The following is a 25,211-nucleotide window of genomic DNA, read 5'->3' as shown; positions in this document are numbered from 1 at the left end:
GTGTAAAATGTACAGGCTCCAGATATGTGTGTTTCCCAAAAAATTTGAGGCAGAATCCAATCAGCTCTCTTTATAAGTTGAATTCTATCACTTCTGGGATATTTGCTGTTAATCTCTCCCATAAATTACTGCAATCTTTTTGCCAAGGTTTACTTTTTGCCCATAATTTGTCAATGTCATCCTTAGTTAAAGGTACTACAGTTTCTGCTGGTTCTATTCCTGCTAATTGATGAAGTCTCAAATTTCCTTTCAAAATCAAGTCAGAGATCTTTTCCACATAAGTTTTTAATCTTTTACTCTATTTAGTAGAAATATCCATTCTAATATATCTTCCCTCTGCATTAAAATTCCTGTAGGAGAATGCTTAGAAGGTAAAATAACCAAAATGCAATCAAGCTTTGGATTCACACAATCCACATGTCCTTACTATACTTTCTTTTCCACCAAGCCAATTCTCTCTTGGCTTCAATAGGTAATTTTCTTGGACTATTTAAGTCCTTGTCACCTTCTAAGGTTTTGAACAAATTACTCAGTTCATCATTTTTTACCCCAACCATAGTTTGTAGATGGGAAATATCTCTGAATAATCTTTGAAAGTCATTAAGAGTCTGTAGTCGATCTCTCCTAATTTGTATCTTTTGGGGTCTAATCTTTTGTAGACCTATTTTATTTCCTAAATAATTAATAGAATCTCCTCTTTGTATTCTTTCAGGAGCAATTTGTAATCCCCAACAAGGCAAAATTTTCTTTATTTCTTCAAACATTCTTTCTAAGGTATCTGCATTTGAGTCAGCTAGTAAAATAGTGTCCATATAATGATAAATTATAGATTTAGCAAATTTTTGATGTATTACTTCCAAGGGCTGTTGTACAAAATATTGGCACAGATTTGGGCTATTCAACATTCCCTGTGAGAGAACCCTACATTGATATCTCTTAACTGGTTTGTAATTATTATAAGTAGGCCCCTTGAAGGCAAATCTTTCTCTGTCTTTTTCTTGTAAGGGTCTGAGAATGAACAGCCTTTTAAATCAATAACTATAAGTGGCCATTCTTTAGGTAACAGAGTAGGCAAAGGAATTCCAGATTGTAGAGAGCCTATTGGCTGACTTACCTTGTTAATTGCTCTCAGGTCTTTTACTACTCTCCATTTACCATTTTTTCTTTTTAATAACAAATACAAGAAAATTCCAAGGGCTAGTAGATTCTTCCATATGCTGAGCATTTAACTGGTCTTGTACCAGCTCTTCCAAGGCCTGCAGTTCCTCTGTTGTTAAAGGACATTGCTGAACCTACACAGGCTTGTCTGTTAACCATTTTAAAGGTAGAGCTGTTGGTGTCTTTAAAAGATCAGCAATTTTGTCTTGTTTTGGTGACTACTCTTTAAAATAAAACCTTCTAATATTTCTCTCAGAAACATGCGTTAGTTTATGATTTGTTTCTGAGGTTGGAGTAATGTTAATCTGAGTATTCCATTGTTATAATAGATCATGGTCCCATAAGTTCATAGCTATATTAGCCACATATGGCTTTAATTTTCCTCTCTGTCCTTCTGGACCTGTACATTCGAGCCATCTTGCACTCTGTTTCACTTGAGATAATGTTCCAATCCCTAACAGCTGAACATTTCCCTCCTGAAGAGGCCAATTTCGATGCTAAAATTCTGTTGCAATTATTGTCACATCTGCACCTATGTCTACTAAACCATCCAAGATAATATCATTTATTCATATTTTTAATTTGGTCTTTGTTCATTTATAGAAGTTTGCCAAAAATTTTACTTTATGGGTTCTCCTGAATTTCCTTTTCTCTCTGCTATAGTGGTTCTATCACCCAGAGCAGCCTGTTTTATTCCAATAGGCATTTGGTTATTTAATTGCTCTGAGTAGGGATTTCTTCTATGATGGCAGGAAAGATCTGAACTGAATTTGCTGTGGGGCCTGCCTGAGGCCCCTCTGGGAGTTTCCTGAAGACAGAGGCAAAGGATTACCTTGTCTGTCCCTTGTTGAACTACATTTGTTGGTCCAATGTTTACCCTTACCACACTTTCTGCATAATCCCAAAGGGAGGAGCATTCTGTTGCCCTTGTTCCTTGAATAAACATTCTTTATGAGAATGCCCTGTTTACACTCCCTTTTCAAATGACCATGTTTTCCACATCCAAAACATCTGACATATTTCCTCAAACCTTTTGAAATTGCTTCTCCTATCCACATATGATAATGGTCATGAGACTCAACATTAATTTTGTCCCTGATCCTATGCTCCAAATATGCAAATCTTGCCTTTAACAGTCTGATTGTTCTTTGGCAGGCTGCATTAATATTCTCAAAAGCCAAAGATTCAATTATTATCTGTTTAGCTTCTGAATTTGGTATCATTCTATTTACTGCTGAAGACAGCCTTTGAAAGAAATCTGTGAAGGATTCTCTGGGGCCCTGTATAACTTTTGTGAATGATTAAATTTTCTTTCCTGCTTCTTCAGTTCTGTCCTATGTATTCATGGCTGATATGGGGCACTGATTTAAGGTTTGGTTATCATATAAACATTGTCTTTGTATATCAGCATTTTTGCCTTCTCCAAGAAGCTGATCCTGGGAAATTTCCACACCTCTAACTCTACATTGTTTTTCTATTTTTTAGCCTTGTCCTTAAGTCAAGTGTGCCACTGTAATTGTGCTCTAGCCTCAAGACAGCTGTTACCAATTCTTTCCAGTCTTGAGGAGTAATTCCATTACAAGTTGACCACGAGTTTAACATTTCCTTTAGGAATGGAAAATCCATGCCATAGGATATTATAGCTTCCTTAAATCTCCTCAAATCTAACATTTCCACTGGAGTTCAGTTAGCTTGTACATGCCCTTGATCAGGTAGTTGCTGTATGGCTACTGGATAAATTAAGTTTGATTGTTTGAAAACAGGCTGTCTCTCTGTAACCTTATAATTCAATCCCGATATAATTTTAGCTTTAAATTCTTCTTTCTGGGTCTCAATTTCTCCATCATTCATTTTAACAGGTTTTTTAAAAGCTTTTATCTTGGCACTTAAATTGACCAATGTTTTTAATAGTAAAATAAGGATAATTAAACAAATAATATGCAAAGTTGATGTATACATCCCATCAACATTAATTATCCTCTCATGTAATTGTTCCATTTTCAGACTACCTAATGTGTTATCAAACAGAGACCAATTTTCTTCCATTTTAAAGATATTTCCTATTTTTTAATGTGGGAAAAAGTTTTCTCTTTTAACTAGTTTTTCCCTTTAAGATATCTGATATCTTAATTGACTTACCAAGTCTGCGTAGAACAGTAAAATCTGAGAGAATTTCAAAGCAGCCACCTAGCATGGTTGCATTCTAAAATGGGAATCCAGAGAGAGAGAGAGAGAGAGAGAGAGAGAGAGAGAGAGAGAGAACCTACTACCTACTAGGAGAAGAAAAAAAACCTAAAAACTAATGTCCAGCCACCTGTTTTTGGCCTGCGCCATTTTGGGCCTGAGCCAGGGGTCTGTAAACCCACAGGCAGTCTAGCTGCTTCCAGCTCTGCCCCCTTGAAGCTACAGCCATGTGAGTTGGAGATCTGGCCAAAAGAAGCTCCAGCTGCATGTAGCCAGTTTGCTTGTAGCGCAGCTGGGCTGGGGGCCTGTAACCCCTGGCCTGTAATTAAAAATCACAAACAGATAGAAATAGTGAGAATTACCAGCTAACCTTAGCTTACCACGCTGCTGTAGCTTCCTTAAGAGAACAGCTTCTTCCTGTCTAACCTGCACCTTTATTGCCTTTGCTGTTCTGCCTTCTCATTGGCTCTTAGCCCAGCCATCTCACTTCCTTGTTACTGCCTGTCTGTACAGACCTCCACGTCTCTATGGTTGGTACTGGGATTAATGGTGTATCATCAAGCTTGGCTGTGTCCTTGTGATTGGATTAAGGGTCTATGCTACCACTGCCTGACTTCTGTTTATAGCTGGCTATCTATGTCCTCTGATCTCCAGGCAAACTTTATTTATTAACATATAAATAAAATATCACCATATTTCAGCTCAAACAAAATATCACCACACTGTCTCAAAAACAAAAATTAAACAAAACGAAACAAAGAACCAAAGCAAATAGCACGGTGGTGGTGGCAAAATCCTTTAATCTCAGCACTCAGGAGGCAGATGTGGGTGGATCTCTGTGAATATGAGACCAGCGTGGTCTACCGAGCAAGTTCCAGGATACCAAGTCTATAAAGAGAATCTGTGCCTAAAAAACAAACAAACAAAAAATTAACCAAAAAAAATAAAAAAGCAAATGAGTAAAATATTTAAACAATTAGAAATTTAAAAATTACACATGATTGGTGCCCACCAGAAGTTCTGGATTTAGGTGGGAAGGCAGGCAAGTAACTAGATATCATAATCAGGGAAAATTGATGTATGTATACCATGTGACATCAGGTAGCTCCAAAAAAGTTTTTTTTTTTCCATTAACAGCGTCCACTGTGGATAGACTTTGATCATTGAGCAACTGTCCTCCTTGGGCTCATCATCCTAGACTATTCAGTCTGGTGGCAACACCATAACAATGTGTATTTGTATCCATGCTCACCATGGGATAGAGGGTTTAGTATTAGATATTAATTGTTCCAGTAACTTGCTATCTCTGAAAACATTTGCCATTCCCCTCCCTGCTTCAGTTTTAGGGAAATGGGGATGCCACATCCTGTGTTCCTACGTGTAGGTGAGCATTAGATTTTGCACTATTTTAAGCTACCACAGGTAAGGGTAAGCCATTGTGAGAGGCCAGCAGGTATATATATATATATATCAGGGGTCTTTAACAGCTTCCTCTAAGTTTTGATGTTTGGAATTCCACTGTCATTTTCAGTGTTGTCTAAAAGTGTAAAAATTATACTGCTTTGTATTCTGTGAAGGAACAGCACGTGTGAGAAGTAGGGTTTTTTTTTTTTTTTTTTGAGGAGAGGGGCATGTGACAATGTTAGATACTCCTTCTCAGAAATAGCAAGCTGGTTATAGTTTAGAGTACATCTACATTGCACTTTCTGATCTAAGGAAATCCTGTTTCTTGACATTCTGTTTTTCTATATTATTTCACTCAGATGCAGTGACTGAAGTGAAGACAGACATCTATGTGACCAGTTTTGGCCCTGTTTCAGATACTGACATGGTAAGTATAGTTCCTGAAAAGGGAAAAGAGAAAGATGATTCAATAGGTGAAAAATAAATTGTCATTTTTCACAGTAGAACTCTGATATGTGTTCTAAGGAGATTTCTTTTCTCATGAAATCCTTACTAGCTTCTTTTTGGACAAGTGTGCCTTTTCAATGCTCTCTTCACCTATTTCTGTAAGCTGTACTTAGCCACATAGGAGCACCTGCCTCTTCTTCTACTCCACATCTTAAAAAATTGACTTAGTTCTGTATCTGCAGTTATCTACCCCTTCACACTTTTCTGGCACTCTACCTATTAGTTCAAATGGGTCATTTTAAGAGAGCAATGCAGTAGTTACTATTGTTGACCAAGTAACCAGTAATATTATCCAAGTACGTTGTTCCTTTCAATTGGTCTCCATTCACTGAGGATATGGATGGACCAAATATTTCAGTGCTTGGATTTAAATCACTTTTAAATACTGTTTGTTTTATAGATGTGAGCAGCTGGGGGAGTTAAAGCACTAGCAATAGGACAGAGGTTACATACAAGTAGTACTGAGGAGCTGCTGCATGCAAAGATTGCTTCTCCTCCTACCATTTTTTTTTGATGTACAAGCAAACAATCTGATGAATGTTTAAATATCAGATATTGGGTTGTATGTTTTTCATACAGAGGAAAAAAAACGAAGCCATTGTTTACTTAGTGTGTCTGGAATGTAGTAGATGCACAGTAAAATTTTGTTGAATGGTTTTGTATTGAGAATAAATTTTTGAGTTAGTTTTTGAGAATGCATACTTCTATGTATCTATGGCTGGATTGGAACTCACCATGTAGATCAGGTGGACCTTGAACTCATGATAATTCTCATTCTTCTGCTTCATGAATGTTGAATGACAGTTATGCACTACTTCATCAGGCAAGGTATGAAAATCTTAATATTTTTCAAAATAAGTTTAAATAAATGTTCTTTATCCACTATTTTGATATCTTCTATTTTGCTGTCTGGGGAGACCAGCCTTCACTAACATAGAGCTTAAAGGGAAATCCACAGAGTTAGTATACTATGACTTTTTTAATCTGAGGGAATAAGCGGAAAGACACAATCTCTTGATGGTTTCCTTCTTTATTCTTCTTCAGTATTCTCTATTCATTATTTTCTTAGTGATTTCTTTCTCTCATTCTTGATGATTTCCTTCTAATTCTATCTTTATTCTTTCCCTTACAGTTTATATACCCCAGCAAAATCTTTCAGGCAATATAAAAATTACAATGTGATTACATTCTATTTTTCAAATGAATAACTGTATTGAATACAGGTAAAAACATGGTTTTCATCTCCCTTTCATGATTAAAATGAAGTCATCCCAACAATCCACATACATTCCCATCTAAGAAACTTGTTATAGATTAACAGAGTGTGAGCAAGCAGGATATTTTTCTCAGCCATCTTTTACTGGCAGGCTGCATATTGCAGTTACAAAGAAAGAGTCAATCACTTTATTACTTATCTTGAAAGGTAATCTTAGAAGGAATCTTAAAGAAATCACAAACTTAAACTCTTATACATGAAAAACAATCAGTCAGCTCTACTTTAAATCTTTAGGGTGCATACCCACTCATCAATAGTTTTTTATATCAGGAGATTGAGGGCAGAAATGAGTACAAGGCAGAGACGACCAGCCAAACTAGTGGAAACACATGAACAGTAGACCAATAGCTGAGGAGCCCCCATGGAACTGGACTAGGCCCTCTGAATCGGAAAGACAATCGTTTAGCTTGAACTGTCTGGGGGGGGCCCCAGGCAGTGGGATCAGGATCCATCCTTAGTGCATGAACTGGCTTTTTGGAGCCCAATGCCTATAGTGGGGCACCTTGGTGCATGAGCCTGCTTTTTGGATCCTAGTGCCTATGGTGTGACACTTTGCTCAGCCTTGGTGCCAGGGGGGGAGGGGCTTGGACCTGCCTCAACTGAATGTGCCAGGCTCTGCTGACTCTCCACGGGAGAACTTGCCTTGGAGCAGGTGGAAATGGGGGGTGGTTTGGGGGGAAGGTTGGGGGTGGGAGGAGGGAGGAGAAGGGGATCTGTGGTTTGTATGCAAAATGAATAGAAAATTTCTTAATAAAAATTACAAATGGGTACAAGGAATTAATCCTTACCTTTGATCATCAACCAACCCTAGCAAGAAAATATGTCAGCTAGTAGCAGTTGGGCTGCTTTGTATTTTTTAACCTAATCTAATTAATCTATAACTCAGCTATGTGTCCTTGTGAACTTTATATTGTTTTCTAGGGTTTTTCTTCTCAAAGCTACTATCAAAACATCTAATGTAACCTGAAGTTATTTTAAGGCTTTGTTTTAGCTATGATGCACTCTGAAAACTGTGAACACATCTCTCAACATTAAGATTAAAAGAATTAAAGCTAGCTGGACTACTGAGACTCAGTTGTTTTCCTTAATCATTAACCTAAGCCACAGTCTATATGACTCCTCCGTAGAAACTCATGTGTTCTGTGACATTTGCTTGTTTTATTTTTAGTCCTCTCTAGCCTCTGCTTTATCAGAGGCGGGGGCAACATTTTATCCTACCTTAGCCTATGTTAAATTTTCTGCTAAACTAACCTCTATCATAATCCCTTACTATATTTATTAAAGACCCTCAATCATCAAAATCCTATTTAAACTAACACTATTATTGTATAAAATCATTGCTGCAGTTAAACAGTACAGCTTAGGATGAAATCATCTTCATAATAATCCACAGGTGAAAATGCCCAGTAGATCAGGATATTTCCATGAGATAAACACATTATATTACAACAGTGGGGATCTTCTCACACTCATTCACACCATACCAGATACCAATGACAAACATGTAAAGGCACAGCAGAAGCAAAAGACACTCCGTGGTCTGTGGTCTTGGGGCCTGCCTATCTGTGATTCACCCATTGGAGATTTGTTTCTTGGTGTGCCAATCCCCTGAAGTCAATTGCCATCTGCTGCTCCTCTGACATGGTCACCAGCACTTCTGTATGTCTGTTTTTAGTGGGTCATACCCAGCCCTTTATGTCAGTGCTGAGGATCTGAACTCATGTCTCCCTGCTTTACAGCAAATTCTTTACTAAACTGTCTCTCAGCCCCAACAAAATTTAACCCTAAAATAAAAATTTAACACATTCTTTTCTCTTAACACCACACACACACACACACACACACACACACACACACACACACACGCATGCACTCTACGTTTGCTCATTGCCACTCATTTGTTATCACCTATAAATACATTCAGACAAATGTACACATAAACATCAAACACACATAGAATGTGCACAGATGATGCACTATCTCAAACAGCCTGAAGACATACACATGCAAACAGATACTTGAACCCAGAGATACCAATGAAGCACACACATAGTCTCTTCACTTGACTTTTTCCCCACCAGTGTGTATGCAGGGGCTCTGGAGACATTTCTGCAAATCTAGATGTTGTCTCTTTCTTTTTTCAAAGTTTGATTATTTCACTTGTTTGTTTATATTTCTTCAATAGGTTTAAGTTAAAGCAATAGAATGAGTGGATCTTTCCTGGTCAGGAGGAAATGCTTGGATCAAATATATTCAATATTCTTTTAACAGTACTCCCATCCTTTCTTAAGACTGTAGTTTATCTGAGTGAGAAAGACATTGCTATTGCTTTTGAAAGGTTTCCTCTCAGTGTTCTTGGTAGTGTGCAACAGTTGACCCCAAACAGTCTGACTTTGGTGATGAGTAGCAGCAAAAACATAAGAATTCCTGACAACAGAATACATGAAAAAGTAAATGAAATTTAATTTGGAGTACAAGAAATGAGTTGGAAACTGGATAATAGGGATTTTATAGTTGCCATGATTGAACAGGTCATGATAACTCTGTAATAAATTGAGTGAAATAATATGTGGCTTTTCAGTAATAATATTAACACTGAGACAGCAAGAGACTTTGTGACTTTCTGCAACTATCTACTCTTAGGAATACTTAGGCCATTTTTTGATTAGATATACAAAAAGGTGGTAGAGAGGTGGCAATATCAGACAGAATGGTTAAAAAATTTAGTACATTTAGTGAAAGTGTACTTTCAGACTAGGGCTGTTTATCCTTAATAGTGAAAACCAGATCTTGGCAGATGGAAAAATTCCCCATGGTATCTCAAGATCTTTTGTTTAAAGTTGTTATTATTATTGTTGTTGTAAAATCTGTTTTCTTTCTTAATTTTTATACATTTTGATAAAATATAGTTTCATCACTGTTCCCTTTTCTTTCCTCCCTCCAGCTCCTCCCAATCCCTATAAACTCCTTCCATGTGCCCCTCCCCCCAAATTGATAGCCTCTTCTTCCCCAATTATTATTGTTAAGATCCTTTGAATTATAATGTATATCATGGAGGCTGAGGAACTGTTAACTAGGAAAGTTTAGATATCAGTTCTAGGTATTACTTACCCTTTCCTGAAAGATACTTTGACTGCTGAAAGGTAACAAGTGCCAGCTGTAAATCTTCAACTGAGAAATTTCCTAGGAAATACAATGGGCAGCCAAGTAATGATGCATGTAAAATAGTACAGTCATAGAACTGACCACCTAGCTTAATGGGAAAAAGAAAAAAAAGGAATGAAAATCCATAATGGACATTACAGTCATAATTCTTGATAATATATTCAGGTATCATATATTCTGTTTTGACAAATCTTAAGGAAATTGTGCAAAGTTATCAAAACATCTAAATATCACACACAAAAAAAGTGGTCATTAAAAAGAAAATAATAGTTCAGGGAAAGGTGACTTTACTGGTAAAGGCAAACTTGAAGTCTTTTCTTCTCTAGCGTTAGAAAAAGAGAATATGTCCACTTCAAGTCCTTCCTTACTACAGACCCAGGTATAGAATGGTTGACTATTTTGAATGCCTCTTAGGAAGTCAATTTCCTTTCATTTCCTTGTCTAGTAGTGTATTTCCAGATGCAATCAAGAAATGGTTCTATATTCATGAGTTTCTTCCCAGGAGTCCATGATCAACTATTTCCTGGGATTTGTGTAACATGCATATCCAGGCCACATGCAAATGCTTAGAAGAACATTTTAAGGGCCATATATCACTGAAATATTGGTGTGAATTAGCTTCTCCAAATGGAGAATGATGGAGAGAAAGGAAAGGGGAGAAGGTACTTAAAATTGGCAAAACAACAAGATCTTCATTTTAATTCAGTGTGTGTGTGTGTGTGTGTGTGTGTGTGTGTGTGTGTGTGTGTGTGTGTGTATGTGTCCATGTGCACATTAAGTTAACTGATATTATTTTATTTTATTTTATTTTGAGACAGCAGTTCTCTGTGTAGCCCTGGCTATCCTGGAATTCACTCTGTAGACCAGGCTGGCCTCAAACTCGCAGAGGTCCTTTTGCCTCTTCCTCCTGAGTACTAGGATTAAAGGTGTGTGCTATCACCACCCATTGATTTCTAAGTCATCAGTCTAATTGTAGGTTCATGAAATGATAAAAATTTGGGGTTGATTCTTAATTTTAAAAGGTAAGATTTGCAACCATAAGATATCCTTGAAAGGTCAAATGTCAGATAACTGAGTAGAGAACATGACAACACATCCACTCTGTATTCCATTCTGACTTTCATAAGAGATATGAGTGTGTTTATTTATAGACATAATTGGAAACGTGCAACTTCCCTTTGACGTCTATTAAGATAAATTTTTCTCCTCTAATCTTTGTGTTTGCTTGCATTAATATATAATCCAGTATTAGAATATTTTTACATTTCTTGGAAGTATGTAGCTTGCCTTTGATGTGATTTTTTTATTCATTTCTTAATTTGTTATACTATTTTATGTATAGCCTATGATCACAGGTTTCTACTGCTACTACTCTTGTCCATCCCACCATCATTTTTAGCATGTCTAGTTAAAAGAAGTTCTTACCTGACTTCCTTGTTTCTATTTTTTATTTTATTATTTAATGTACATATGAGGTATAGTGAGATAATTCAGCACATGCAGATGATATGAAGTGATCAAATCAAGTCCAATTTTAATTCCTTACTCCTGATTACTTCATAATCCTTTGGTGCCCTCTTTCTACCATGATTTTACACTTGTTTCTTTTTCCTCATTAAATTTGGGAGAAGTTTTGAAACTGGTAGTATTTTCAAAGCCACCTTTGGCTGTATATATGTATGTATCACTTGTATTTTGTGTTTTCTATTTAATTTTTTAAATTAAAGACATACATCTTTATGTTTTCTATTGAAATTTTTGCTTGTGTATGGATTGTCCCTTTCTCTACTTTCTTTTCCTGTGCTTTATGGTACTTCTGGAATCTTGAGGTACATTAGAATATTGATTTTTATTTTTCTTCTCAGTGTGTTTAAATCTTTTGTATCAATTTCACTCAAAGTACCACTTTAGAAAGCAAAAACAAGACTTCAGATGCGAACATTTATCACTTTTAAGCAGAGCTTTTTTCTGTTGTTTTATTATGTATTAAATTGAAAATCTATATGTATTAATTAGTTCATACTTAATCATTGGGTTTTAATTTTTATCAATAAATTATAAATTTGATTGGCTTTTATTTATTGAGAGCTTGTGTTTCTTGATTTTTTTCATGCAATTTAATTTTAACATATACATTTTGGTTATATAATATGAATTCATATAGAATAGAACTATATTTTGTTAGTGCTATGAAGAAAAATAAGAAATTATAAAGATTTTTAAATTTTAATTTATTTTTCAAGAATTTCATACATGAATACCACATTTATGTAATTTCTACCCTATCTTCCCTCCCTCAGCTCCTCTCATGTTCCCTTACTCTCTGTTAAATTTATGACTTGACTTACTTTTCCTTAATTACATACACACACACATATAACCTACTGAATTTACATAGTGTTGTTCAAGTGTGTGTGTGTGTGTGTGTGTGTGTGTGTGTGTGTGTGTGTATTTAGTGCTGATCACTTGAGATCTGACAACCTATCAGACTATCAGGAAGCTCATCCCTGAGCAAAAAGATTTAAGATGACACTAGAAAATGGAAACATCTCCTTTTCTTATAGATTAGCAGAATTAATATTGTGAAAATGACAATTATACCCAAATCATTCTACAGATTCAATACAATTCTCATCAAAGTCCCTAAACATTCTTCATAAAAGTAGAAGAAAAAATCCTAAAATTCATATTGAACTACAAAAGACCCTAGAGAGTCAAAGCAATGCCAAACAAAGTGAACAATGCTGGAAGGATTAGCATTCCAGATTTCAAACTATTATTTCCAATAGAGTGATCAAGGAATGTCTCTGATGTAGTGACTTTCAAAGGACTTGTATTTTTACTTGAGATGCTCCTTTTAAAAAACTGGAATGATACTTTATTACAAAGGCAAAACTGTTTACTGTATGGTCCCTTTTGTCTGTATTATATACTTTGTTTTTGATCATCCTCAAACACAGCTGAATCATTCCAGTCCTTCTCTTTTATGTCTTCTGAGGTTTACCTTAAACTCTTCTGTTTTATTTTCTCTTCTCTTATTTCCAGAAAATTGAAACATTTTTTCCTACTTTTTGTATTTTATATCCTCTCAATTACATTCATGATTGATTACCTTAAATGTTAATGTATATATTTGACACGAGAATGGCATTTTATATCTTCACTCTTTTCCCAAATCTTATAAGAATGTATTAATTCCCACGTTTTACTCCCTCCTTCCATGTAGCTTGTTCTAATTTGTTTTTCTAACTTATTCTCCTAGTCCTTATTAGCCATTTTTAAAGATTATGAATGTACTTTTCAGTACATTCCCTGTCTCATATTCATAAGAGTTTCACTTTCAACTGCAGGAAAGTATTCTTTTAGAAGTCATTTTGAGAAGGCTTATTTAATCATTTACTTATATTTGTGCATAGAGCGTATACTTCATTTTAGATAGAGTTTTAGATGCTAAAGGAATAGCAGTGAACAGAAAAAAGTCCCTACTATAGTGGAATTTCCAGCCTGTTGCATTGAAAGAAACAGTAAACAAAGACATATTTTGTAAGTACTGTGTAGAAGAAAAATAACAACTGGTCAGGGGAAGAAGGATTGCTATTTGTTTATGGTAAGATGATCCAAGAATTTCTCTTTACTGAACAGTCCAATGGGACTGAAGGCTGCAAAGAACCCAGCCGTAAGAAAACTCAGAGTTAGAATGATCCTTGAGTACTAAATGCTCTGCTTTACTTTACGTGTGTAAAATTAGCTTCCTTTTGACCTATCTCTATCAGCTATAGAATTCTGGAATAACAATTATTTCTTTTTTCCTTTGGAATTTCCGAGATACATTTGCATTAACTTTTTGACTTGTCTTGTTACCTTTAAGATGTCTGATGTCAATCAAGTTGATAGCTCTTTGTTCATCTCCTTTTTGGTATTCTTTGAGTCTGCTTTGTGCTGGGTTGGCTTGGCTCTACTTTAATTTATTGACTTTGCAGCTCATTATGGTTCTTGAACCTAAGGATGCATCTATTTCAGCAGTTCTGGGAAAGTTCATACACTAGTATATTGAAAATTGTTCCTCCCTCACTTTCTCCATTCTCTTATGTTTAGAATTTCCAAGAAGATCCCCTGAACCTTTCCTGCTCATTCATGTTAAAATGGTAGGAAAGATTTATCTTCATATTTTCTCCTGTTTATCTGTCTGAAATGTAAACTGAGCAGTTTTTTCCCCATATATTTATCTGTCTTTGGTAATATCAATTCTGGTATTGATTTTTTTTTTTCTGGTAACTCATTTTCTTCTATAGTATGGCACTTCACGTAGGTCCTTTTTCAAACTTTTTTTTTAAAATTTCTCTATCCCCCCAAATCTTTATAATTTAACAGTGGATCTTTCCTAATATCTATTTGATAATTATATTGTATGAAGTCTGTAGAGTCAGTCTAATTCAGTTATATGCTGTATCAGATAACTGACCATTTCCTTAGATGTTTTGTTGTGGATTACAATATTCTTTTCACCAAGCATTCATTTATAGTGTTGTCCTTCCAGAGTGTTTTTGTGATACCTTATCTCTTGGCATCTGAGACCAATTTTTATGTTAATTTCTCAATTTGAAAGTTTTAGATTAAGCAGACAATGTACTTTCATTTGAACATAAATCCAAGATTAGATGAGGCTGAATTTCAACAGAAGTGTCTTTCCTTTCCCTGTAGCCACTTCCTTTTTGAACTTTCATGCTATGGGCTTATTCTGTCTTGCAAATTTTATCTAGTTCACCCCTTTTGCTGTGGTTGGAGCTTTTCAAGATTGTCGCTTTATGTGGGAGTTGAGTTCCAGTTTATAGGCTGGCAGAGTCCCAGTTTATACCTGTTGTCCTAATTACTTATAAAGCCTTTGATCTCTCTCAAAAAATATTCCAGTTCAGGCAACAAATTTTAGGATCTTTCCATTCTTAGGCAGAGATGTGAATGGGATCCTGAAGGAAGAAAAGATCTAGACTTTATCTTACAGAAAATATCTCAAATATGAAGGCAACAAAGTATGTCAGGGAAGAGTTTATTCAAGGTATGATCAGAAGCAGTCAGTGGATTGGATTTTCATATACTTCTAGTTGCTATTTCAGTTGTTTAAGCTAGCTAGCTGAAGGATATCTCTGTGCCTTTTGTTCTTTTTTTAGTTTAATTTTGCTCTTATTTTGAATTCAAAATAAAATCAAAAATTGAAATAAAAATATTTAGTAGAACTGTATATAGCATTCTAGCTGTCAGTCACCTATCAAATATAACTAATTTAATAATTTTAAAAAGCAGAACTTTAAAGTTTGATTAAAATTTAATACAAAGCACATAATGTCTGTGAAATATATTTTAAAAGTCAAAATGATTTATTCAAATAGCCTTTCAATGCTTAGCTTTATTGAAATTTTCAGTTCTTATATATTATGGATATCTGTAACCTATTCTTATTGGTATTCTCATTCTTTTTGACCCTAGTGACTTATTTTCTTTGAAAAATATTTCAATTTTCTAAAAACATTTTTCACAAAATAAAATATAATGAGATAAAACAAAAACCGTCACACTGAAGCTGGACAAGTCAAAACAACAAAAGGAAAAGAGCCCCAAAGGAAGACACTAGAATCAGAAACTCACTCATTTACACATTCATGAGTCCCATAAAAACCCTAAACTGGAAGCCATAATATATACATAGACCCATACAGGCCCAGTGCTTGGTGCTTCAGTCTCTGTGAGTTCATATGAGTTTTGATCATGTTGATTCAGAGAGCTTTGTTTTTCTAGTGACCTCTATCCCCTCTGGCTCTTACATTCTTTATACCTCCCTTTTCCTGGGTTCCATGAGCTCTGAGGGAGGGATATCCTATTTAATGACTAGTCAAGGATTTAATTGGAGTCTGTAATCAGATGTAGGATTTACATTCTCAATGGATCTCTTGCTTTAAGAAGCTGACCAGCAGTTGTAGGTCATGTTCTTGGTCTGAACCTTTGCTGTGATACATTAAGCTTTTATGATTAAGATTTTAGAGTTTTACCAGCTGAGTTGTGTTAGCTTGAAAAATGTCTTTTGTTTAAATAGTATCAAACTCACAAACATCACCTAGCATACATATTTGAGCTAGTGGAGGACTGCTCCATTTTTTTTAAAACCTGCTTTTTACTGGAACATATATTTATGGGTAATCCAATAATTCTGCCAGAATTTAAAGTTGATAACATACTTATATTTTGGGGCCCATCCCTTCTGTGGCACTCTTCCTTCAGGAGTATCACACCCAGTATTCTAGATTTCCTGCCAACTTGGCCAGTAATGTTGTGTATCCTGAGAGAATTCTAGATTTGGAGTTCATGTACAAGAACAAAAACAAAAAGAAATGGCTGGGGAAATTTCTCACTCAGTGAAGAGCTCACTTTATATGCTTGAGGACCTGTTTGAATTCCTTGAACACATGTAAAAAGCTGGAGTTCAGATGAAACTTGTATTAAAATATGTAGTTTGCTTTTATGGTTATAGTTATAATGGTGTTTAATGTTCATATGAGATCATTCATCAATAAAGACAAAGAGTGTTTTTTACTAGAGACGTCATAGCCCAGAGAAGAAAAGCCTTCTGCTCAGCTTATATTGTATGTAGGGCAGTGTTGGCAATGGCTTTTCAAATAAAATATGTTAGATATACAATTAGATTTATGTATCATCAGTAATTGTGTACATGTTGGTTAATATGGCAATAATTTTCAGTCATTATCATTTCCTCATACTCACCAGTAAGTACTTCTAATAGACTTCTTCTCTATATCACAGGTAATATTTCAATTAATATTTGCCAATGGCATTGTGGATACTCATCATTATCCTAACTGAAACATTGTTTCTCTTGTGTTCTCTCCGTTCCAGGAATATACTATTGATGTATTTTTTAGACAGACATGGCATGATGAAAGACTGAAATTTGATGGACCCATGAAGATCCTTCCACTGAACAATCTTCTGGCTAGTAAGATATGGACTCCTGACACCTTCTTCCACAATGGCAAGAAATCAGTGGCTCACAATATGACCACACCCAACAAGCTGCTCAGACTGGTAGACAATGGGACCCTCCTCTATACAATGAGGTAAGAGAATGGTAGCCCCCACTCAGTATTTTGGAGCTAGGACATGTATTGAAAGTAGGAGGTTTTAGGTTATACACTGAAAATTCTTTTGGTTTATCACACAGACACATGTGTCTTATATTTTAATATATACTAAGTAATATATACATATATATGAAATTAATAGTTTTATATACATACTAATCTTTCAAGTTTATAGATTTGTATAGTATATATTTTGAAAATCAAATATGTATGTATTTCAAGTATATATATTTATATGTACATATCAGTGCATAAACATTCTTTCAACACATTTACATGTGTACAGACATGCATGCATATTCTATATTCCATATAGCTATACAGATGAACATTTTGAGACACAAAGAAGTATAAGTTATTTACATTGTATAAATATGTATATCTTCAAAGACTTATATGTTTGGACAGAGGCACATATGTGTTCAAGAACACCTAAATACACAAACTTAGAAAAGCAATAGTTTGAGCTAAACAACTGTCTTCCGTGTCCAGAGGGCCTAGTCCAGTCTCATGGGGGCTCCACAGCCACCAGTCCACATTTCATGGGTTTTCACTAGTGTGGTCCGTCATCTCTGCACATCCTCCCATCATGATCTTGACATCCGTCGCCTGCAGTTCCTCTCCTCTCTCTCATCAATTGGATTCCCAGAACTCATCCTGGTGCCTGGCTGTGGATCTCTGTATCTGCCTCCATCAGTCACTGGACAAAGGTTCTATGATGACAGCTAGGTTATTTGCTAGGCGGGTCACCAGAGTAGACCGGGCCATGCACCCTCTGGACCACTGCCAGCAGACCAAGGTGGAGTCATCCTCTCAGATTCCTGAGAGCCTCCCCAGCACCCTGCCTCTTCCTATTCCTATGATGTCCTCATCTATCATGGTATCTTCCTCCCTGACCTCCCACTCTGTCCCTGTTCCAGCTTGACTCTCCCATTTCCCTATGTTCTCATCCCCCACTCCTCGCCCTCTGCCACCGCCCCACACCCCCTCCATTCATGTAGATCTCATCTACTTCTCCTTCACAGGGTCATCCATGTGTCCCTCCTAGGGTCTTTTCCTGTTAGCTAGCCTCTCTGGAGTTGTGGGTTGCAGTCTGGCCATCCCTTCCCTCTCATTTAGTATCAACTTATGAGTGAGTGCATACTATGTTTGTCCTTCTGAGTCTGGGTTACCTCACTCAAGATAACATTTTCTAGATCCATCCATTTGCCTGCAAATTTCATGGTATCATTGTTTTTTACCGCTGAGTAGTACTCCATTGTGTATATGTGCCACATTTTCTTTATCCATTCTTCAGCTGAGGGGCATCTAGGTTGTTTCCAGGTTCTTGTTATTATGAATAATGCTGATATGAACATAGTTGAGCACGTGTCCTTGTGGTAAGATTGAGCATTCCTTGGATATGTGCCCAAGAGTGGTATAACTAGGTCTTGAGGAAAAATTATTCTCAACTTTCTGAGAAACCTCCATACTGATTTCCAGAGTGGCTATACAAGTTTGCATTCCCACCGACAGTGGAGGAGTGTTCCCCTTGTTCCACATCCTCTCCAACATAAGCTGTCTTCAGTGTTTTTGATCTTAGCCATTCTGAAAGGTGTAAGATGGTATCTCACAGTTGTTTTGATTTGCATTTCCCTGATGACTAAGGATGTTGAGCAATTCCTTAAATGTCTTTCAGCCATTTGAGATTCTTCTGTTGAGAATACTCTGTTAAGCTCTGTAGCCCATTTTTTAACTGGATTGTTCAGTATTTTGAAGTCTAGCTTTTTGAGTTCTTTATATATTTTGAAGATCAGCCCTCTGTCAGATGTGGGGTTGGTGAAGATCTTTTTCCATTCTGTAGGCTGTCGTTTGGTCTTATTGGCCATGTCTGTTGCTCTACAAAAGCTTCTCAGTTTCAGGAGGTCCCATTTATTAATTGTCGCTCTCAGTGTCTGTGCTACTGGTGTTATATTCAGGAAGTGCTCTCCTGTGCCAATTTGTTTACGACTACTTCCTACTTTCTCTTCTATCAAGTCCAGTGTAACTGGACTTATGTTGAGGTCTTTGATCCACCTGGACATGAGTTTTGTGCATGGTGACAGATATGGATCTATTTGCAATCTTCTGCATGTTGACACCCAGTTATGCCAGCACCATTTTTTGAAGATGCTTTCTTTTTTCCATGGTACAGTTTTGGCTTCTTTGTTGAAAATCACATGTTCATAGGTATGTGGATTAATGTCAGGGTCTTCAATTCGATTCCATTGGTCCACATGTTGGTTTCTATGCCAGTACCAAGCTGTTTTTATTACTATAGCTCTATAGTAGAGCTTGAGGTCAGAGATCATGATGCCTCCAGAGGTTGCTTTATTATACAGGATTTTATTAGCTATGCTAGGTTTTTTGTTTTTCCATATAAAGTTAAGTATTGTTCTTTCCAAGTCTGTGAAGAATTGTGCTAGGATTTTGATGGGGATTGCATTGAATCTGTAGAAATGCTTTTGGTAAGATTGCCATTTTTGCTATGTTGATTCTACCTATCCATGAGCATGGGAGATCTTTCCATTTTCTGATATCTTCTTCAATTTCTTTCTTCAGAGACTTAAAGTTCTTATCATACAGGTCTTTCACTTGCTTAGTTAGTGTTACCCCAAGGTATTTTATATCATTTGTGGCTATTGTAAAGGGTGATGTTTCTCTGATTTCTTTCTCAGCCCCCTTTTCATTTGTATATAGGGCCACTAATTTTTTTTTGTGTGTGTTAACCTTGTATCGTGCCACGTTACTGAAGGAGTTTATCAGCTGTAAGAGTTCCCTGGTAGAATTTTTTGGTTCAGTTATGTATACTATCACATCATCTTCAAATAATGAAAGTTTGACTTCTTCCTTTCCAATTTGTATCTCCTTGATCTCCTTTTGTTGTCTTATTGCTCTAGCTAGAACTTTAAGTTCTATACTGAGTAAGTATGGGGCGAGTGGACAGCCTTGCCTTGTTCCTGATTTTAGTGGAACTGCTTTGAGTTTCTCTCCATTTAATTTGATGTTGGCTGTTGGCTTGCTGTAAATTGCCTTTATTATGTTTAGGTATGTTCCTTGTATTTCTGATCTCTCCAAGACCTTTATCATGAAGGGGTGTTAGATCTTGTCAAAGGCTTTTTTAGCATCTAATGAGATGATCATGTGTTTTTTTTTCTTTCAGTTTGTTTATATGGTGTATTACATTGACAGATTTTCATATGTTGAACCATCCTTGCATCCCTGGGATGAAGCCTACTTGGTCATGGTGGATAATTGTTTTGATGTGTTCCTGGAATCGGTTAGCCAGTATTTTATTGAGTATTTTTGCATCAATGTTCATGAGGGAGATTGGTCTGTAGTTCTCTTTCTTTGTTGATCTTCGTGTGGTTTGGGTATCAGGGTAACTGTAGTCTCATAAAAGGAATTTGGTAATGTTCCTTCTGTTTCTGTGGTGTGGAACAATTTGAAGAGTATTGGTATTAGCTCTTCTTTGAAAATCTGGTAGAATTCTGCACTGAAACCATCTGGTCCTGGGCTTTTTTTGGTTGGGAGACTTTTAATGACTGTTTCTATTACCTTAGAGGTTATTGGTCTATTTAAATAGTTTATCTGGTCTTGATTTAACTTTGGTATGGGGTACCTATCCAGAAAATCATCCATTTCTTTCAGATTTTTCCAATTTTGTGTAGTACAGGTTTTCAAAGTATGACCTACTGATTCTCTGGATTTTCTCAGTGTCTGTTATTTTCATTTCTGATTTTGTTAATTTGAATGTTCTCTCTCTGCTTTTTGGTTAATTTGGATAAGGGCTTATCTGTCTTGTTGATTTTCTCAAAGAACCAACTCTTTGTTTCATTGATTCTTTGTATTGTTCTCTTTGTTTCTATTTTATTGATTTCAGCCCTCAATTTGATTATTTCCTGGCATCTGTTTTTCCTGGGTGACTTTGCTTCTTCTTGTTCTAAAGCTTTCAGTTGTGCTGTTAAGTCACTAGTGTGAGATTTCTCCAACTTGTTTACATGGGCATTTAGAGCTGTGAATTTTCCTCTTAGCACTGCTTTTATGGTGTCCCATAAGTTTGGGAATGTTGTACATTCATTTTCATTGAATTCTAGGAAATCTTTAATTTCTTTCTTTATTTCTTCCTTGACCCATTGGTGATTCAATTGGGCATTATTCAGTTTCCATGATACTGTATGCTTTCTGTAATTTTTGTTGTTGTTGAAGTCTAACTTTAAGCCATGGTGGTCACATAAGACACAGGAGGTTATTTCAATTTTTTTTGTATCTGTTGAGATTTGCTTTGTGACCAAGCATGTGGTCGATTTTGGAGAAGGTTCCATGGGGTGCTGAAAAGAAGGTATATTCTTTTGTGTTAGGGTGGGATATTCTGTAGATATGTATTAAGTCCATTTGAGTCATAATGTCTGTTAGTTCCCTTGTTTCTCTGTTAATTTTTGTCTGGCAGACCTGTCCATTGGTGAGAGTGGGGTGTTGAAGTCTCCCACTACTAGTGTATGGGGTTTGATGTATGATTTAAGCTTTAGTAATGTTTCTTTTATGAATGTTGGTGCCCTTGTATTTGGGGCATAAATATTCAGAATTCAGACTTCATCTTGTCAGATTTTCCCTCTGATAAATATGTAGTGTCCTTCCCGATCTCTTTCAATTTATTTTAGTTTGAAGTCTATTTTATTAGATATTAGGATAGCTACACCAGCTTGCTTCTTAAATCCATTTGATTGGAATGTCTTTTCCCAGCCTTTTATTCTGAGTTGGTGTCTGTCTTTGAAGTTGAGGTGTGTTTCTTGTATGCAGCAAATGGATGGATCTTGTTTTCGTATCCATTCTGTTAGCCTGTGTCTTTTTATAGGTGAATTGAGACCATTGATATTGATGGATATTAATGACCATTTATTGTAAATTCCTGTTTTTTTTTTTTTTTTTTTTTTTTCTTGGTGGTAGTGTTGTGTGTTTCCCTTCTTTGGTATTTGTTGGTATGGGACTATCTATTGCCTGTGTTTTCATTGGTGTATCTAATTGGTGTATCCTTAGGTTGGCTTTTTCCTTCAAGTGCTTTCTGTAGGGCTGGATTTGTGGAGAGATATTGTTTAAATCTGTTTTTATCATGGAATATTGTGTTTACTCCATCTATGTTGATTGAGAGTTTTGTTGGGTATAATAGTCTGGGTTGGCATCCATGGTTTCTTAGTATCTGCATAACATCTGTCCAGGGCCTTTTGGCTTTTATACTCTCCATTGAGAAGTCAGGTGTTCTTCTTCTTCTTTTTTTTTTTTTTTTTTGGTTTTTCGAGACAGGGTTTCTCTGTGTAGCTTTGCGCCTTTCCTGGAACTCACTTGGTAGCCCAGGCTGGCCTCGAACTCACAGAGATCCACCTGGCTCTGCCTCCCGAGTGCTGAGATTAAAGGCGTGCGCCACCACTGCCCGGCCCAGGTGTTATTCTTATGGGTCTTCCTTTATATGTTACTTGGCCTTTACCCTTTACAGCTCTTAATATTTTTTCTTTATTCTGTATGTTTACTGGTTTGATTATTATGTGGCGAGGGGACTTTTTTTGGATCCAATCTATTTGGTGTTCTTTAACCTTCTTGTATCTTTATAGGCATTTCCTTCTTTAGGTTGGGAAAGTTTTCTTCTATGATTTTGTTGAATATATTTTCTGTGCCTTTGATTTGGTATTCTTCTCCTTCTTCTATCCCTATTATTCTTAGGTTTGGTCTTTTCATGGTGTCCCAAATTTCCTGGACATTTTGAGTCATGACTTTGTTGGCTTTAGTGTTTTCTTTGACTGATGAATCTATTTCTTCTACTGTATCTTCAATGCCAGAGATTCACTCTTCCATCTCTTGCATTCTGTTGGTTATACTTGCATCTGTAGTTCTTGTTCGTTTCCTCAGATTTTTCACTTCCAGCATTACCTCAATTTGTGTCTTCTTTATTGACTCCATTTCTATTTTGAAATCTTGAAATGTTTCTCTCATTTGTTTAATTGCTTTCTCTTGGCAATTTCAAGGGATTTACTGATTTCTTCCCATTTTTTGTTTGACTTTTCCTCAATTTCTTTAAGGCAATTTTTCATTTCCTCTTTTAAGATCTCTAGTACCTTTTTAAAGTCATTTTTATGGTAGATATCTTCCATTTCTTCTGTGTTGGGATGTTCATGTCTTGCTGATGTAGGTTCTGATGGAGCCATGTTGGTTTTTATGTTGTTGACTGTATTTTTGCACTGGCATCTATCCATCTCTTTCTCCACTTGGTGCAAGCAATGTCTGTGTCTGAGGGAGCCTCTATTGTTCTGATTGATACTCTTGATCCAGTGAGAGCTCTTGGTCTAGTTGATGCTGATGGACTTTTTGTCTCAGGGATCAGCTCTTAGTCCAACTGGTGCTAGTGGGCTCTGTCTCAGGGAGTAGCTCCAGTCTTACCGTATGGTAGATGGTGGTAGTCTTACCTGTCTGCAGGATGTCTGCCTGCCAACTGGCCTCTTAGTCCATTTGGGTGCTGGCAGGCTCTATCTCAGGGAACAGTTGCAGTCTCGGAGGGTGGGTGGGATTTGGGGAGGTGGGGCTTGGGTTACAGGGTCTGATGGGGGATGGGAGTAGTCTGACCTGTGTGCAGGAGGTCTGTCTGCTAACTGGCCTGAAACTGAAACTTCAATGTGTGAGGGTGTAGGGGCATAGGGTTGTGCCCCTGGGCACAAAGCCTAGGGGCTGGGGTGTTCAGGTATGAGGATAAAGACTCACCTCTTATTCCAGTGGGGTGCTGGCAGGCTCTGTCTCAGGTAACAGTTGCAGTCTCAGAGGGTGGGTGGGATTTGGGGGAGGTGGGGCTTGGGTTACAGGGTCTGATGGGGGATGGGAATAGTCTGACCTGTGTGCAGGAGGTCTGCCTGCCAACTGGCCTGAAACTGGAACTGCAATATATGGGGGTGTAGGGGCACAGGGTTGTGCCCCTGGGCCCAAAGCCTAGGAGCTACAGTGTTCAGGTATGAGGATAAAAACTTACCTCTTAGTCCAGTTGGATCCTTTATGCTTATTTTGAAATATAGTATCCAGATAGAACAGAAGTACAGAAGGTTGATGAAACCATTATTTTCCTAGCATGGCAGAGAGTACACCTTAGATTCCAGAAGGTGGGCAGGAAGGTGGGCAGAGGCTCAAAACTCCAAGATAAAATCTTGGCTCTTTTATGGCTCTTCAAGTGATTCATCTAGTGACCTTCACAGTCACAAGCTGTTTCCTTTCTTCAGTTCTTCATTTAATAACACTAGCTGCTGCCTGCCTTACAGCAACATAGAAAGTAGGAATCGGATAAGGCCTGCAGACCATTTAGAATTTCCCAGAAAGACTCATTCTGTAGCACTGTTATTATTATTGTAATGTTCATTAGTTTTATTCTGGATTCCACTGGAAAACTTTGAATGCTAGCTACTTGGAAAAATTGAACCAGGTCTTTCTTGAGTATAAAATTGGGACAGTTATGGAACTTTTGCCTTACCTCATCTTGGAACTTCAGGATGACAATGAAATGTAGGCTAAGCCCACTGCTTACCTCAGCAGCACCAATACTAAAACTGGAAGAACACAGAAGTTTCACAGAACTAGCTCAACATGATATACACATTTATGAACTATTCTAAATTACCCAAGATAGAGTATATAGTGAACCCTTTCATTGATGTTATAATACTTACTGATGAAACAAAGGATAAATATGTAATGTTCATCATACCTGATGTTAGTAATATAGTAAGAATCCTCTTGAGCTTTTTAATAAGATGGAAAGTACTCATAAAATTTAACTAGATTTTAATCCATTGAATCATCTGACTAACAACATATTTATAAGAACTTAAGATGTGTAAGACTCTGAGATGTACCAAGCTACAGAGATAAATAAGACACCTCTTAACTCACAAAGGTTTCATAGTATTGTATGGACTGGAGAGATGGCTCACTGCTTAAGAGCACTGACTTTCCTTCCACAGGATCCAGGTTCAATTCCCAGTGCACACATGGCAGCTCACAACTGAGGGAGATCATTGAATCTACTCTGAGAAAAAAGATAAAAAAATAATAGGATAAATGGGTAGATCATTGAATCTACTCTAAAAAGAAAAAGGGGAAGATATAAAAATGACAAAAGGTAGATTATTGAATCTATTATGAAAAGAAAAAGAGAACATGGGTATGATAAGATAAAAACATCAATTATTGAATCTACTTTTAAAAAGGAACTACTTGTTTTAAATAGGATAAGTAATGAAAAATTTTCGTCTGAGTTTATCAAATGTTACTGGACTGGACACTGTTATATATTAATGAACTTTTTCGTCTGAATCTGTCAA

At 36.6% G+C, this 25,211-nt stretch overlaps 1 protein-coding gene across 1 annotated transcript in view; it reads left to right on the top strand.

Annotated features, from left to right (window-relative positions):
- Window positions 1-25,211, top strand: part of Gabra3 (gamma-aminobutyric acid type A receptor subunit alpha3) — a 172,720-nt gene that overhangs the window by 72,338 nt on the left and 75,171 nt on the right. Inside the window, exons 3-4 of the mRNA XM_059251255.1 lie at window positions 5,106-5,173; window positions 16,598-16,818. Of these exons, the coding sequence (XP_059107238.1) occupies window positions 5,106-5,173; window positions 16,598-16,818 (289 nt within the window). The remainder of the gene's footprint in view (window positions 1-5,105; window positions 5,174-16,597; window positions 16,819-25,211) is intronic.

The sequence above is a fragment of the Peromyscus eremicus genome, chromosome X (genome assembly GCF_949786415.1).
Source record: "Peromyscus eremicus chromosome X, PerEre_H2_v1, whole genome shotgun sequence".
Classification (NCBI taxonomy): domain Eukaryota; kingdom Metazoa; phylum Chordata; class Mammalia; order Rodentia; family Cricetidae; genus Peromyscus; species Peromyscus eremicus.
This window is presented reverse-complemented; position numbering and strand designations above follow the sequence as displayed.